Below are 14,000 nucleotides of genomic sequence, written 5' to 3' on the forward strand. Positions count from 1 at the left end.
CTCAAGGGAAAATGAGGAAAATGTTTGGAAAATCTTAAAATACTGCATCAGTGTGCACTGCCAGCAGAGCATCATAAATAGCAAGCCAGAGTCAGAAATACCTGGGTATTTGGAGCCAGAAATACCTGGGTTCAAGTCCTCACTGACACCTAGGGGCTATGTGAAACAACCCAAATCAGTTAACTCCTCATTGCCCTCATCAACTTTCTAAGTCTGTAAAGTTGCAGAGAAGGTAGGTGGTGACTCAAATTGGAAGAGAGAGTTTTCTTCACTGAAAGTTTCCTGAACAAATGAAAGCATAGACCTGGTTTCATATTTTGGTTTTTGTTTTTCTGAAAGGCAGTGTAATGGATGTAGTAATGGATGGAGAAGTTGGTCCAAAGCCAGGAAGACCAGTGGTCAAGTCCTAACCAAACCTAAACAGGAGACTTAACCTCTCAGTGCTCCAGGCAGTTCTCTAAAGAGATAAGTTAGAGAAAAGGTGTTAACCTGCATTGGAAAAGGGAAATTCCTGACCTGGGAGTTACCTATATTAATAAAATCACAGCTCCAATTCTTGTCATCCTCACCAGAATCATCATTATTATCAGACAAAATTAAAATTGCCATAACAAATGAATTTTCACCTTGCCTCAAATAAGTCAAGGCAAGAGTCACTGGACTGAAAAAAAAAAAAAGCTAAATGATCTCTCTCCTAAATCTGTCAGTTACTTGCCCTGCAAACTTAAGCTTGTCAGATTTTTTTTTCTGCTTCTGTCTCATAATTCTTGAAATGATAACAATCACTTGTTTCACCAAGGAGTTATTTATACCATATTCAGTTCTTCTTAAGGGGTGGGAGACAGCTATCTCTCGATTTTTTGTCATATTAGAGACAGGGCAGGTGCACAGACATGCACACTTTATTAGGGTATGCATCCAGAGAATATGAAAACTCGATCATAAAGGATATTTTTAATTCTACAAACTAAAGAAAAATCAACTACACTTAATTTTCAAAAAAAATACATGACTAACCATTTCTTAATACAAATTTTGCAAAGGGGTTCCTTTTAATCAAACAAATTTGCCTACCTTAAAATTACAGAACAATTTTAGTCTTACCTTCTTGGCTAAAAAATCAAAGCATCTTTCCAACTCCAAAGTTACAAGCGACCTCTTAATTGCCTAATCCAATGACCTTTTCTCAATACCTATCCTTCTTGACCTCTCTGCAGCCTTTGACATTGTCAATCACCCTCAGTTTCTGGATGTTTTCTCTCCTCTAGGTTTTTGTGGCAATGCTCTCTCCTGATTCTCTTCCTACCTGTTTCACTACTCCTCCCCTGTCTCCTTTGCTGGATCTTCATCTAGGACAACTGTCCTTCAAGCTCCATCCTTGTCTTTCTTTTCTTTTCCCTCTAAGTAGAATCTTGCTTTGTTCGAGATCTCATCAAATCCCATGGGCTGTTATCATCTCAATGCAGACAATTCTCAGATTGATATACCTAGCCCTAATCTCCTGAGCTCCAATCTCAAATCACCATCTTCCTTTCGGACATCTCAAACTGAACGTCTCATAGACATCACAAACTCAATATCAGAACTCATCATCTTTCTCTTCAGACTTTCCTCTCTTCCAAAGTTCCCTATAACTGTTGAGGGTACCACCATCCTCCTAGTCAAGCATACTCTCAACTTCAGTATCATCCTCCATTCCACTCTCATACCCACTCCACGTATCCAATCTGTTGTCAAATCCTATTGTTCCTACCTTTACAGCATCTCTCAAAGACATCCCCTTGTCTACAGTCAAACAGCCATCACCCTATTACAGGTCCTCAACACTTCTCAATTAGACTACTACAATAGGCTTCTAACTTGTCTCCCCAATTCAAGCCTCTCTCCGTCTGAAATCCCTCCTCTACTCAGCAGCCAAATGATTTTTCTAAAGTGTAGGTCACCTCCCCTGCTCATTGGGCTCCGGTGGCTCCCTATGCCTTCCAGGATAAAATAAAAAGGATAGCATTTAGTGTTCTTTATCTTTTGACCCCTTGCTACCTCTGCAGTATTCCTACACTACTCTCATCCTGCTAGAGCTATAATTGAGCTACACTCACACATAATATTCTGTCTCCTTCCTCCCAATCTTTTCACTTGGAATACTCTGCCTCCTCACCTCCATCTTTTGTTGTCCCTCAGTTCCTTCAAAACCGCTCAAATCTCAACTTTTGCAAAAGGTCTTTCTAGCTCCCACTCCCATCACCCTTAGTGGAATCCCTCTGAAATTACCTTCCATCCACTCTGTATTTAGTTTATTTATACATACTAGTTGTTTTATGGTCTTTCTCATTAGACCATAAGCTCCTTGAGGGAAGGAACTATTTTTGCCTTTCCTTATGTCCCTAGCACATAGTACACTATGTTATGTATTAAGTGCTTAATAAATGCATGCTAAGTGATTGACTGAATAGTACTGCCTCCATCATTAGGCCAGTACCTATTCCTTCACATCAGAAACATGCCCTGGTATACACCTAGCAATAAAGCCACAGCATGAAGTACCCTTATTTTATAAACAATGAATAAAACTGCCTCGAAGGTTAATAATCCCCTAACAATGGGCTTCCATTCTCCATCAAAACATTTTTCCACTCAAAGGTAGTCCCTCCCAAATTCCCCACAGAGTCCAAAAATACAGTTTGAAAATACAAATGGGGGGGGGAGGAGGGGAGGGAAAGAGCATCCTGGCATCCATTCTGGCATTAACTACAGGGAGGAAAGAGGTCCAAGACAATCTCCAACCTCTCCCTCATTGGTCTCACACTTAAACACATAGCTCAGCACAACTATTAACTATTCTATCATGCTCTAGCACTCTCTGCACCCAGACTAGCTCCACAACCCCCAAATTTTGCCACATACAGCAGTAATCTACGTGGTTCCTGATGTCTCTAATTACCCTCCAGGGGTATGTTGGAGATAGTCCTAATCAACTGTTATATTTTCAGTGTGAGCATTTATATCTTGGAAATTGGAGAATTATACAAATCGGGGCTTCATTTATTGTTTCATTCTTTGGTTGGACTTAAAGTGATGGAGAAAATGTCAATAATGCAAAGAAAACTTAAAAGTGTGTCTTTTCTCCCCCAAGAGCTAGTTGTTAAACATTTTTGAGCACACCTCTGATAGTTTCTCTCCACTCCTCTCCCTCAATTGTCCCCAGCCACCACCTAGGAGCAATCAGAGCTGTGCAGGAAATTTCTGTGGAAACAGCAGCATCTCTGCTTCTCTTCCCCTCCCAGCTTTCCCATCCTCCCTCTTCATTTTACAAAGGAGGAAGCTGAGGCTCAAATAGGGGAGTGATTTGTCCAAGGTCACAGGATTAATTAATGAAAGAATCAGGATTTTCAATGTTCCTTTCTTTTCCTTTACTCTTTTACTTTCACTACTTCTCTCAATTCTTTTAATTGAGGGGAGAGGGGAAGAAGAGAGAATAAGTATGAAAAGACAGTTTAAGAAAACAAGGATAAAAACAAATGACAGTTGAGAGATCAGGGAAAAAGAGAGAGAATCCAGCTTGTAAAAGTTGACATCTCCCTTCTTCACTCTTAACTTGGGACCTTGAAACCTTGCATAGCAGGCATAGAGATGCCAAATAGATTTTTTTTTCAAAGATATCACATGTACGTGTATAATAACACATTGTTTTTGCACTGGTTTGAATACATCAGGAAATTAGGCAATATTTTTATTGAATTAAGCTCTAGCCTAGTGTGCTCAGGCTCAGCTTCCAAGTGGGCTCCTGTAAAAAACTAGTAAATCATGATGGTAAGACCCCTGGATCTAAGAAAGCTCTATAATTAGTTTACTTTCACTCTCATTGGCAATAAACAGATTACTTCAGACTCCAGATGATTAAACACACACACACACTAACATAAAGACCAAATCTGTAGCTTAGTATTGGGACTTATATTTAAAAAAATCAAGACATTTAGAACACCTGCCCTTTTTTTCTAACAATTAAAGAAGTGCCATAAAACATAAAACCTTGTTGCTAATTAGGGAGAGTATATGTTTCCCTCTTAGGAAAGTAAGATATCCCTAACTAGATAACTACAAGATTAAGCAGATTGCCTATTAGAACTATGTCAACTAACTACAATATTTTCTTATCTTCAGGGTTTGCCCAAGCATCTATTCTAGGGTAAATATTTTTCTGTTTCAATTTATAAATGTTTCCTTGTAAAACATTGGTTTTTAATAAGACTATTTAAGAACACAAAGGGCTACCCACTTACCTTTTATTAACACATCACTTTGCTCAAATAGTCACTTTCCCAGTTTCTTAGGAGTTGGTAAAACAAACCCAATCAATGCTGAAACATTCAATGTTGTACTCAATGCTGTTGTGTTTGTCCTTCATTTTTGAAGAGGACCATGACATCAGAGAAATGATGACATGACTTGCAATTGACTTTGATTTGAGTGAAGGACAGCTGAACAAGGTCACCAACCTCACTTTTTCCCCCAGAGTCATCTGGGTCCAATGGCCAGACATTCATCAGGACAACTGGAGATGGCCCAGGATGCAACGGGAGACCCCAGCCTTTTTAGGCTAAGGCCTCTTCAGGTTCTCACTCTGAATGTCAGTGAACAGGTCTCTTTAAGAAGTGAGTCAAGGGATGGCCCCCTTTAATTTAATGCTGACAATGTATGGAAAGGACTAAAACTGTAGTAGGACAAAGAGAATGCTCTTATAGGTATTTTCCATTTCTGGTTATTACAGACAGGATTGAGAGGAAATGCAAGTCATCCATCAACATAAGAAATGGGATCTAATAAATGAATGACATAAACCACTGATCTTCACATTATAAGGAAGGCAAACAAAATAATTTTTGTTACATCTCCTAGAAAAAAAATCAGAGCAATTCCTTCCCATAGCTAGTATGACTAAGAAAATAGAATTATATACATACTCTAGACATTTTTTTTGTTTTTATAGCCCTTAATAACCTGATCCCTTCCCACCTTTCCAGTCTTCTTATACCTTAACGTCCCCTATATAATCTACCATCCAATGCTGTTCCTCTCACACAACTCTCTATTGCCTGATTCCAGGGATCTTCATTGGCTATGTTCTATGCCTGGAATCTTCTCCCTCCTCATCTTCATCTCTATCTCCTGGTTTCCCTAGCTTCCTTCAAGTCCCAAGTAAAATCTCTTTTTTTCCAATCCCTTTTAATGCCAGTGGCTTCCCTTTGTGATTATCTGGGTTGTTTCCATGTAGTCTTCCCCATTAGACTGAGAGTAGGCATTGCTTGGGTGATTTTTTTAACTTTCTTTGTATCCTAAGCACTTAGCACAGTTACTTGCACAGAGTAGGTACTTAATAAGTGCTTGTTCACCTGAGTTGACTTCAGAGGACTCTGCATAAAGTTTCCAGTCATATGAAGCAGGAAGGATGCAAAGGATTTTAAACAAAAATAATCATTTTTCTTGAATTGTCAGTGACTATTACTGTAAATTGTTTATCTAATTCACCAGAAAATATTGATTTTAAAAACCCAGGGAATTGTCAAAACTGTCAATACTTTTTTAAACTGTTCCTTCTCCAGGAAAAAAAAAACACACCTGTGCATTATAATTAGAATGGCAGGCAAAAAGAGGAGCTAAGCATGCATAGCAATTTTGTTTAGTGTACTGAAAATTTAAGCAGTCACATACAATCACAAAATAGCCAGCTTTAGGAACATAGATTAAAAACTGAAAGGGTCTTAAAGATCATCTATCAATTTTTACAGATGGGCAACATGAGAGGGGAAGCAGCTTATATAAAGTAGGTGGTACATACATATAATAGTCTTTTGTTAGAAACAACTATGTTTAACACTTAAGCAGTTCAAAAACTTTGCTCTAAAAGAAAAAACAGATTAGCCCTGATTTTGTCCAGCTAAATCAGATGACTTAAAAAAAAAAAAAGAATATATATAAAGTTTACACAAAAACAATAAAAATCCCAGACAGGCATTTGTACTTCCCTGAGCTTTGAAATTATCTATGACTCCCTATTTACCTGAAAAAGCATTACTGTAATATCTAGACAGAGTTTGCATGATATCTTTGGAATGCTGGGTCCATGGAGCTATCTTCCTATAAGTTTTGACTCGATGAACAAGCTGAGAACCACCATATTGAAGAGAGAGTGTATCACCATGATCTTCATAGAGTTCTTCAAATAACCTATGGAAAAGACAATGCACATTTGAGAATTCTATTAGAACTCTCACAAAATCATTTATTTGGACCTCAGTCTCAAAGTAGTCTCTTATTTCTGGCTTTCTTATTTTTTTTCTCTTTTTTCTTTCAACTCAAAGTTCACTCTTACTCATCTTTAAGATAGAATTTGTCTCACTATGCTTTCAGTTTATATTAGTATTTTAGTGGCCAAAAATGTGAGTCATTTAAAATAACATGAGCAAGAACACAATGAGCCAAGATAAATTTTCTATGTCTACTTTTGACTTTTTGCATCTCACATTTGACATCTATTTTATTTCTGATATTTCTTCTAAAAAAGGATAAATTCTTGTCATGCAGAGTTATAGCAAAATTGTTCTCTAAAAAGAATATATAATTGTAATTTGTGCATATTTAAGTATCTGCTAAGATTTCTAGTTATAATGAAATCTGTGGAGGTGACTGCTTAGACCTTGTTTAAAATTTTTTATCAGACCATCGACAGGCAACAACAGATATTACAGCATTTTTAAAGTAGCTTCTTATTTGAGATCTAATCTACGATTAAATTCTTACTTAGAAATAAACTGTTAAGCTGTTTTTTTCTAAAATGTTTCACGGCTTATTAAGTTGTCTGTAGAATTCAATTTGCATATGAATGAATAAAGCATTTATTAAGCATTTACTATTTTGTGCAAAGCTTTGTGCTATGTGCTGGGGATATAAATAAAAAAATAGGATAGTCCCTGCTCTCAAGGTGCTAACATTTTAATGAAATGTGAAAACAGTTCAGTCCCTCAGGTAAGTCCAATTTACTCAAATATAGGGGAAAAGAAATGTGGCATGATACATCCATATTAAATACTGGCATTCAAAGAATTAATTTGATTAATTGTTACATACAAAATATGATAACTTGAGTAACTGAATAGTATGAACACAAGATTAAATAGTACACCTTTATTTCATAGAACAGTAAAATGTAATTTTAACACTTAAAAATATGAACACAATTGCTTTGTGCCATTATGTTGAAGTAATGGTATATAAAATAAATCTTACCGAACTGCATCTGTATCAAACTGTAGATTAGGCTTGTCAATCAACCCCAAGGAATATAGCTGATAAGCTAAAGCACACTTTCCTACCATAAATTGGGCCGTATTAGTGCGATCTAAGCAATCCACACAATTGGTTCGAAGGACTCCAGTCTAAGAAATGAATAACATAAGATTCTTCTGTCATTATATGGAAGTCACAATTGTTTGAATGGACTTTTCATAACAGTATAGTTTTTTTTCTTTAAGTGTAATAGGGGGTATTCCTATATAGAGTTTCAGAGCTGAAAGAGACCTTTGTGATCATATATTCCAATTTGTACACTTCAAAGAAGCTCCGAGCCTGACAAATGGTTGTCTAGCCTTTGTTCTGAAGAATTCCAAAATAGAAAAACCTAACACTTCCCAAGGTTTCCCATTTCTCTTTGGAATAGCACTATTTTCTAGGATGTTCTTTTCTAACATCAGGCCTCTTTACTTGCCTCTTTGTGCCTTCTACCCATTTCTACTTATTCCCCTGTGATACCAAAGTGAAAAAAAAATGTTCTTCTAGATGACAGCTTTTCATGTATTTGAAGAGCTATTACACACCGTCTCCCCACAGTTTTTATGCTAACATCCTTTGTTCCTTCAACTGAACCACATCTAGAATGAATTTAAGGCCCTTCACCATTCTGCTTGCTCTTCTCTGGACGTTCTCCAACTTATCCAGATCCTTTCTAAAATGTGTGCCCAGAAGTGAGCACAATACTCCAAATGTGTTCTTTTGCAGTGTAAAATGAGAGTATCATCTCCTTATTTCCTAAAGATATACCTCTCTTAATACAACCTAAATTACATTAGCTTATTTGATCACCACATCATGCTGTTCTTAGACATATGTCAAATATTTATTGCTAAACATGTAATTTTAAGTAAAATGAAAGATTAAAACATCAAAATACATTTTTTGAATTATAAGAGGCCAGAGTTTTTGCTCATTTAGGATTACTACAACTGTATCTTTAAATTGTTTGGATCATAAATGATTTTTCTTGTTCATTCTAGTGGAATTAAATCATTACCCCCATCTTAGGATCAGTTCTGCGCTTCCTCACTCACGTTATACTTTGCATATATTCTCTTCATCAGAACTCACCCTTCTGAGGAACAAACATTTATTAAGTATCTATGATGCACCAGGCACTGTGCTTGGCACTGGGAGAGCTCACGATCTACTATATGAACTAAATATTCATTTGACTTTTATAGGATGACAGAAACATGGAGCAATTATCTCATATAACCCTGTTATCACAACTCAAATGCCAGGAAGCACTATAATTATCGGCACACCAAATAGGAAGCTAAGAACCGGGACTCGTGTTCCACATTATGACAGGACAAAGCTGAACTGCTCACAGCTGGGTCACATTGAACCACTATTATGAATAAGAAGGGCCACATGAAGTAGAAAATTTAAGGAAGGATACAGTTATAGACTATTTATATAGAGTGTAAAACTTTGTAATTCCTTGAGTTGACTTTGGAAGAAAATTCAGATCCAGGTGAGCCTCTGGCACTCAAGAAGTTCATGGTTGAGTTGCAAAAATCCCCCAAAAGACTTGACTGACAAGGATGTATCATTGTGCCTCTCCCCAGGATGCTAACTCTTGGAGTTAGGGAGATAGCAGAGCTGTATATGTAGACTTGTGCAAGCATATACGTTTCCACTCCCACATGGTATTCTGCACACTCTGGCCATGTTTAGTACCTTCCCAGTGCCTATCAGTGTTATCAGTGTTGTGGTATTAATGAAGGTTGTGATAAAGCTTTGTGATAAAGGTTTGATTCTGCTAGGGCACCTGTCTCTGACTGAACTCCATTATCTCAGAGGGTGATTTGAGAGTCTCAGATGTAATAGGACCTCTGACACACTTATCATATCCTGTAGGCTACTGCAGCAATTTATGGAGGTATCATATCCCTCTGACAGACTATAAGTTCCATGAAGATGGAGATTGTGCATTATCTTAGTTTGGTATCTCATCCAAACCCCAACACAGAGCTGATTCTTAATAAATATTTGCTGAATTAAATCTCAATTCTTTTCAGTTATTTCTAGGACAAAGATCCCATAAAATTCATTAAGTGTTCAACATTTGACATTGGGAATATCTAAGAAGAAAATTTCGGGAAGTTATAAGACTTTAAAAAGTCAGCTGCATCTTAAATGATGCCCTAAGCAAGAAATATACCTCTCCACATTTGTTTTCAGATTGCCACATTAAATTCAGTAGATCCACCTACTATTAATCATTGCTATTTTCTGTACCTGCAAGCGACCAGTGGGAACCATACATCCTCCTAGTTCATTCCACCTGTTTTAAAAGACAGATTTTTTTTTAATTTCAGAAGGTAAATTGCATAATGACTTTTGTTCTAGTTTAAAATTACCATAACATCAAAATAAGAGAGCCATGTTGTTGCTCAGTCATTCAGTCATGTTTTACCATAACACTCCAATACTGTCCACGGGGTTTTCTGGGCAAAGATACTGGAGTGATTTGTCATTTCTTTTTCCAGTGGATTAAGGCAAACAGGGTTAAGTGACTTGCCCAGGGCCACACAGCTAGTAAGTGCCTAGGGCCAAATTTGAACTAGGGTCTTTCTAACTCCAGACCCAGTACTCTATCCACTAAATCACCCAGTTGACTCCAAAAGAAACATAAAGAATCAAAAACTGAACTAGTACACAGTCCAAACCATCCAAAATACATGGTTGCTATTGCTGTGCTAAACATGTCTGAGAATGGAACTTCTATAACCTACCTTAGGTAATAAATTGTAATATTTTCTCTCCTACTAAAGAAACTCTTGTCAGATCCAACCAAAATCCCTCTTGCCCAATTTCCTCTTTCATCTCAAAAGCATAAAGAGTAACTATTAAAAATCTTTCATAGACTAAAAGACATAATTAAATCATTCATTAACCTTCTCTTCTAAAAGGTAAACCACAATAATTCCTTCAACCTTTCCTCCTTGGATCAATTTTCTATCACTTTAATTGTTTTAGTTCACTTATCTCCAGCCTCTCCAGTCCTTCCACATCTTTTTAAAATGTGGAGCTCAAAGAAGATACAATGCTAATTCTACTAGGATTGCTTCCCTTAACTTTTTCTGTTCTACTTCAAATATATTCAAGTAAAATATTGACTTCTTATTATTGTATATATAGATCATAGGCCAACAATTCAGGGCTGGAAGGGACATTATAGGTCTCCTAGACCAGCCTCCCAAGTTCAAAAAACTGAAGCCCAGAAAGCTTAGGTGATTTGCTCAAGTGGTAGAGCCAAGGTCTTCTGACACAAAATCCAATGCTCTTCTCTATTGTATGTCAGTGCCTCCCCAAACTTAGTTAAATGTAGAGAAAATAAACATGCATAGTATCTGATGTTTGTTACATTAAGGGAGAAAGGATGAGTATGAACCTTTTTATACCTATTGTAACTATATAATATATATAGAGAGAACTGCTCTACCTAAATTAAGTATTTCATCTTTGCCATCATCAAATCTCCTTTCCAAAGACCCAGATAGGGACCAGACCTGGCACTTCACTAATACAGGAACACCATACTTTTTCTGTTCTACTTCAAATATGTCTAAGTAAAATGCTGACTTTTTATAATTGTTGACTTAAGATTACAGACCAATAATTTAGGAGTAGAAAGGACATTAAAGGTCTCTCAGACCAGGCTCCTCAGCTCCACAGATGCAGGTTGGCACCTTCTCTGCAAATCATAGTCTTATAGTTGCCTAGAACAGTGAGAAGTTAAGTGACTTGCCAAGGCTTTCAACAGCCAATATGTTTTGGGGAGTTGGAGAGGGAAGGCAGGGATGGGACCTGAACACATCTTCCTGACTTCAAGGCTGGCTCTCTATTCATGATATCACACATGTCCATAGATCTGACACATAATTTACTCTCCTCTGAAAACATTAATGATGCCATCACACTGATATATAAATCAATAACAGAGCATTACCATAATTTGGGCAGCACCCTCAGTATGACTGACTCATGTATGATATTTCTACTCATGGCAGAGGAGTAGTAATTGTAGTACTGGAGTGGGAGGGGGTTTGGGAAAAGAAATGCACGTACACAATAAATGGAAAGGGTAGAAAAGATTTTCATATTTGAATTTTGCTATTGTTTCTGCTTCTCCCTACCCCTAACCCCACAATCTGAATCTTCAACTATGTGAAACTGAAAAACCTTGCAATAATGATAACACTGACCCCTATTCATCAGTAACCAGTCATTCAAAGTCACCTAATAAAGGTTTCTTTTTTTTCTAATGCCAAACAAGAATGCAACAACAAGGAAGGTGCAGCTAATGCCTTTGCCATCTTAAAGCCCATTTTGCTGAGAAGCAGAGGAAAATGGACAGGGATAGTCTCTGAAATGATTCAGGAGACTGTAAGAAGGAAGTAATCAACAATACTTTTGTTACTGTTCCACTAATTTGTTTCTGCCACCCTGTTCCAGCCATACCCAACATCTCTCCAGCTCTGCCTCATTCAAATCCAATTCACTCAAGAGTCGAGACATCACCCTCCTGATATCATTGGTCCTCTTTGACAGCAGAACAACAAACATCTCTTCCATGATAATATAAAATCTACAAAGCTGGAGGGCGAAAGGACCATAGCAACTTTTGTTTTCTTTTCGGAGGTAATCAGGATTAAGTTATTGCCCAGAGTCGCACAGCTAGCAAGTGTCTGAGGGTGGATGTGAACTCAGGTCCCCCTGACACCATGGCTGGTGCTCTATCCACTGGGCTACCCAGATGCCCTGCAACCCATATTTTCAAAAAGGGTTGTCAGTAATCAGTAATTAGTTTCTTTTTTGTTCAAAGTAAAAAGACCCATTGTATATGTACACTAGCATAAGGAAATAGTGCTCATTCATAACACACAGAATATTTCAAAACTTGCTGCTAGAGTTTTAGACTACTCTATCATATCAGTTAATACAGCCAAAAAACACAAAAGTTATCCCTCTTACAGGTAACAGGTATTGTTGATATTTAATGTAATATTTCTATCCTTGTGACCATTAAAAAAATACTTGCTACCATTTAAATTTTTTTAAATGTACTTACTTTTCATCTGGTCGCAAAATACTACAGTAGGAATCTGGACGGTTTACAAAGAAACCTGTCTTCTTCACCAAACTTTCTGCAAGCACATTTAGTCGATCAAGAACATTACATAGCTTGCTGAGAAGGGAAAATCCAAATTTAAAATTAAATTTTACCTTCAAGGAATAGGACAAATACAATCAGGTGGCATACACTCATGGTTTTTATAGAGATTTAGGCTAGTACTTGGTAATAAAATTTTTTTTTTAGATCCATTTCTATAGATGCTGACCAGCAACATTTAATGCAAAAACATACACAAAAGGACTATTGAATGCAAAAACATATGCAAAACGACTATAACAAATCAAGGATCCCCAATTTCATTACAGGGGCAGGTAGGTGGTACAGCGAATAGAAGGTTGGGTTCCAAAAGCAATGTCACGTTCATCAAGGAACTTTATGTAGAAGGTTCCCTGTAAAAGGTGTTATGAGGGCAGGGGGGTGGAGGAGGAGATAACCAAAAGAATTAAGAGATATGGTCCCTACCCTAAGGAAGTTCATAATCTATTTAGGAAAGATAAAACACACAGATATAAACTGAAACAATCTGGTATCACTGGGTAGAAAATATTTTAATGTATGAACTAAATCCACATATGAATAGACCGAGTTATCCAGAAAAGGCACCAGTAGAATAGGTAAGCTTTGAGCCAAGTTCTAAAAGAAATAACTGACATATAAAAAAGATACTCTAGTCAAACTAAAATATTATAAGCACAGGGATAGGTCACATCAAGCTGAATATGGGGAAAAAGGCCTTTATATCAAGATTAACAAACCTTAGCATTTTAGATTAATTAGTGAGGCCAAGTGATGGAAAGTCTTAATATTAGGAGAAAGAATTCAGATTCAACATAAGTGCTAGGGAGCCACTGTTGATTCTTGAACACATGTATGACAGTTAAAAGTGATGTTTGAGAAAGAGGATTTGTTCAGCTGAGCATAGAATGGATTGCAGAAAGGAAAGACTGATACCTTCAAGAAGTAGCAATATTCTCTTAACTAACTATATTAGCAAGCACCCTAGCACACCCAGGATGACCTGCTAGCACAGGTTCTTTTGATCTGCTTTACAAAGGAAAGACAGCTTTAAAGGGGTTAACAATCTGTACTTTAATTACAGAGAAAGAATTGAGTATAGAAAATACAAGCAGAGAAATCAGCACAAAGACCACCAGACAGAGTTCCAGCTGTCAGAAAATAGCAATATTGCTATACACTTTACATACATCACTGGATCGAGGGATCACAGACCTATCTAAGCAGTTTGCGGGGGGGTGGGGCTCTGAACATATGGCTACTCAGAATCTCAACCAGTAAATCAAAAGATCTTTCTCATGAGCGAACCCCCAAAACAAAATGCCAACCTCCCAGAACATATAACAAATATGGGCCCCTGATTGGTTCAGAGTCAGAAGGCACAAAACCTACTTGACTCAGCACAGCTGTGAATTATTAGGGTTCAAAGGAGATTAATCCTTCAGATGTTTACAATTTAGCCTGAGCCTGGGAAACTGAACCCCAA

The 14,000-nt window shown here is 37.2% G+C and overlaps 1 protein-coding gene across 2 annotated transcripts in view; it reads right to left on the reverse strand.

Annotated features, from left to right (window-relative positions):
• FIG4 (FIG4 phosphoinositide 5-phosphatase) overlaps positions 1-14,000 on the reverse strand; it is a 150,799-nt gene that overhangs the window by 80,141 nt on the left and 56,658 nt on the right. For both annotated transcript variants that reach the window (XM_069077071.1, XM_069077072.1), the window contains exons 12-15: positions 12,434-12,550; positions 9,598-9,643; positions 7,288-7,436; positions 6,062-6,228 (exon numbers count right to left, since the gene is read on the reverse strand). In XM_069077071.1, coding sequence (XP_068933172.1) covers positions 6,062-6,228; positions 7,288-7,436; positions 9,598-9,643; positions 12,434-12,550 — 479 coding nt within the window. The remainder of the gene's footprint in view (positions 1-6,061; positions 6,229-7,287; positions 7,437-9,597; positions 9,644-12,433; positions 12,551-14,000) is intronic.

The sequence above is a fragment of the Petaurus breviceps genome, unplaced genomic scaffold (genome assembly GCF_028583685.1).
Source record: "Petaurus breviceps papuanus isolate PSGF00001 unplaced genomic scaffold, PetGlider_PUasm1.0 90977, whole genome shotgun sequence".
Classification (NCBI taxonomy): domain Eukaryota; kingdom Metazoa; phylum Chordata; class Mammalia; order Diprotodontia; family Petauridae; genus Petaurus; species Petaurus breviceps.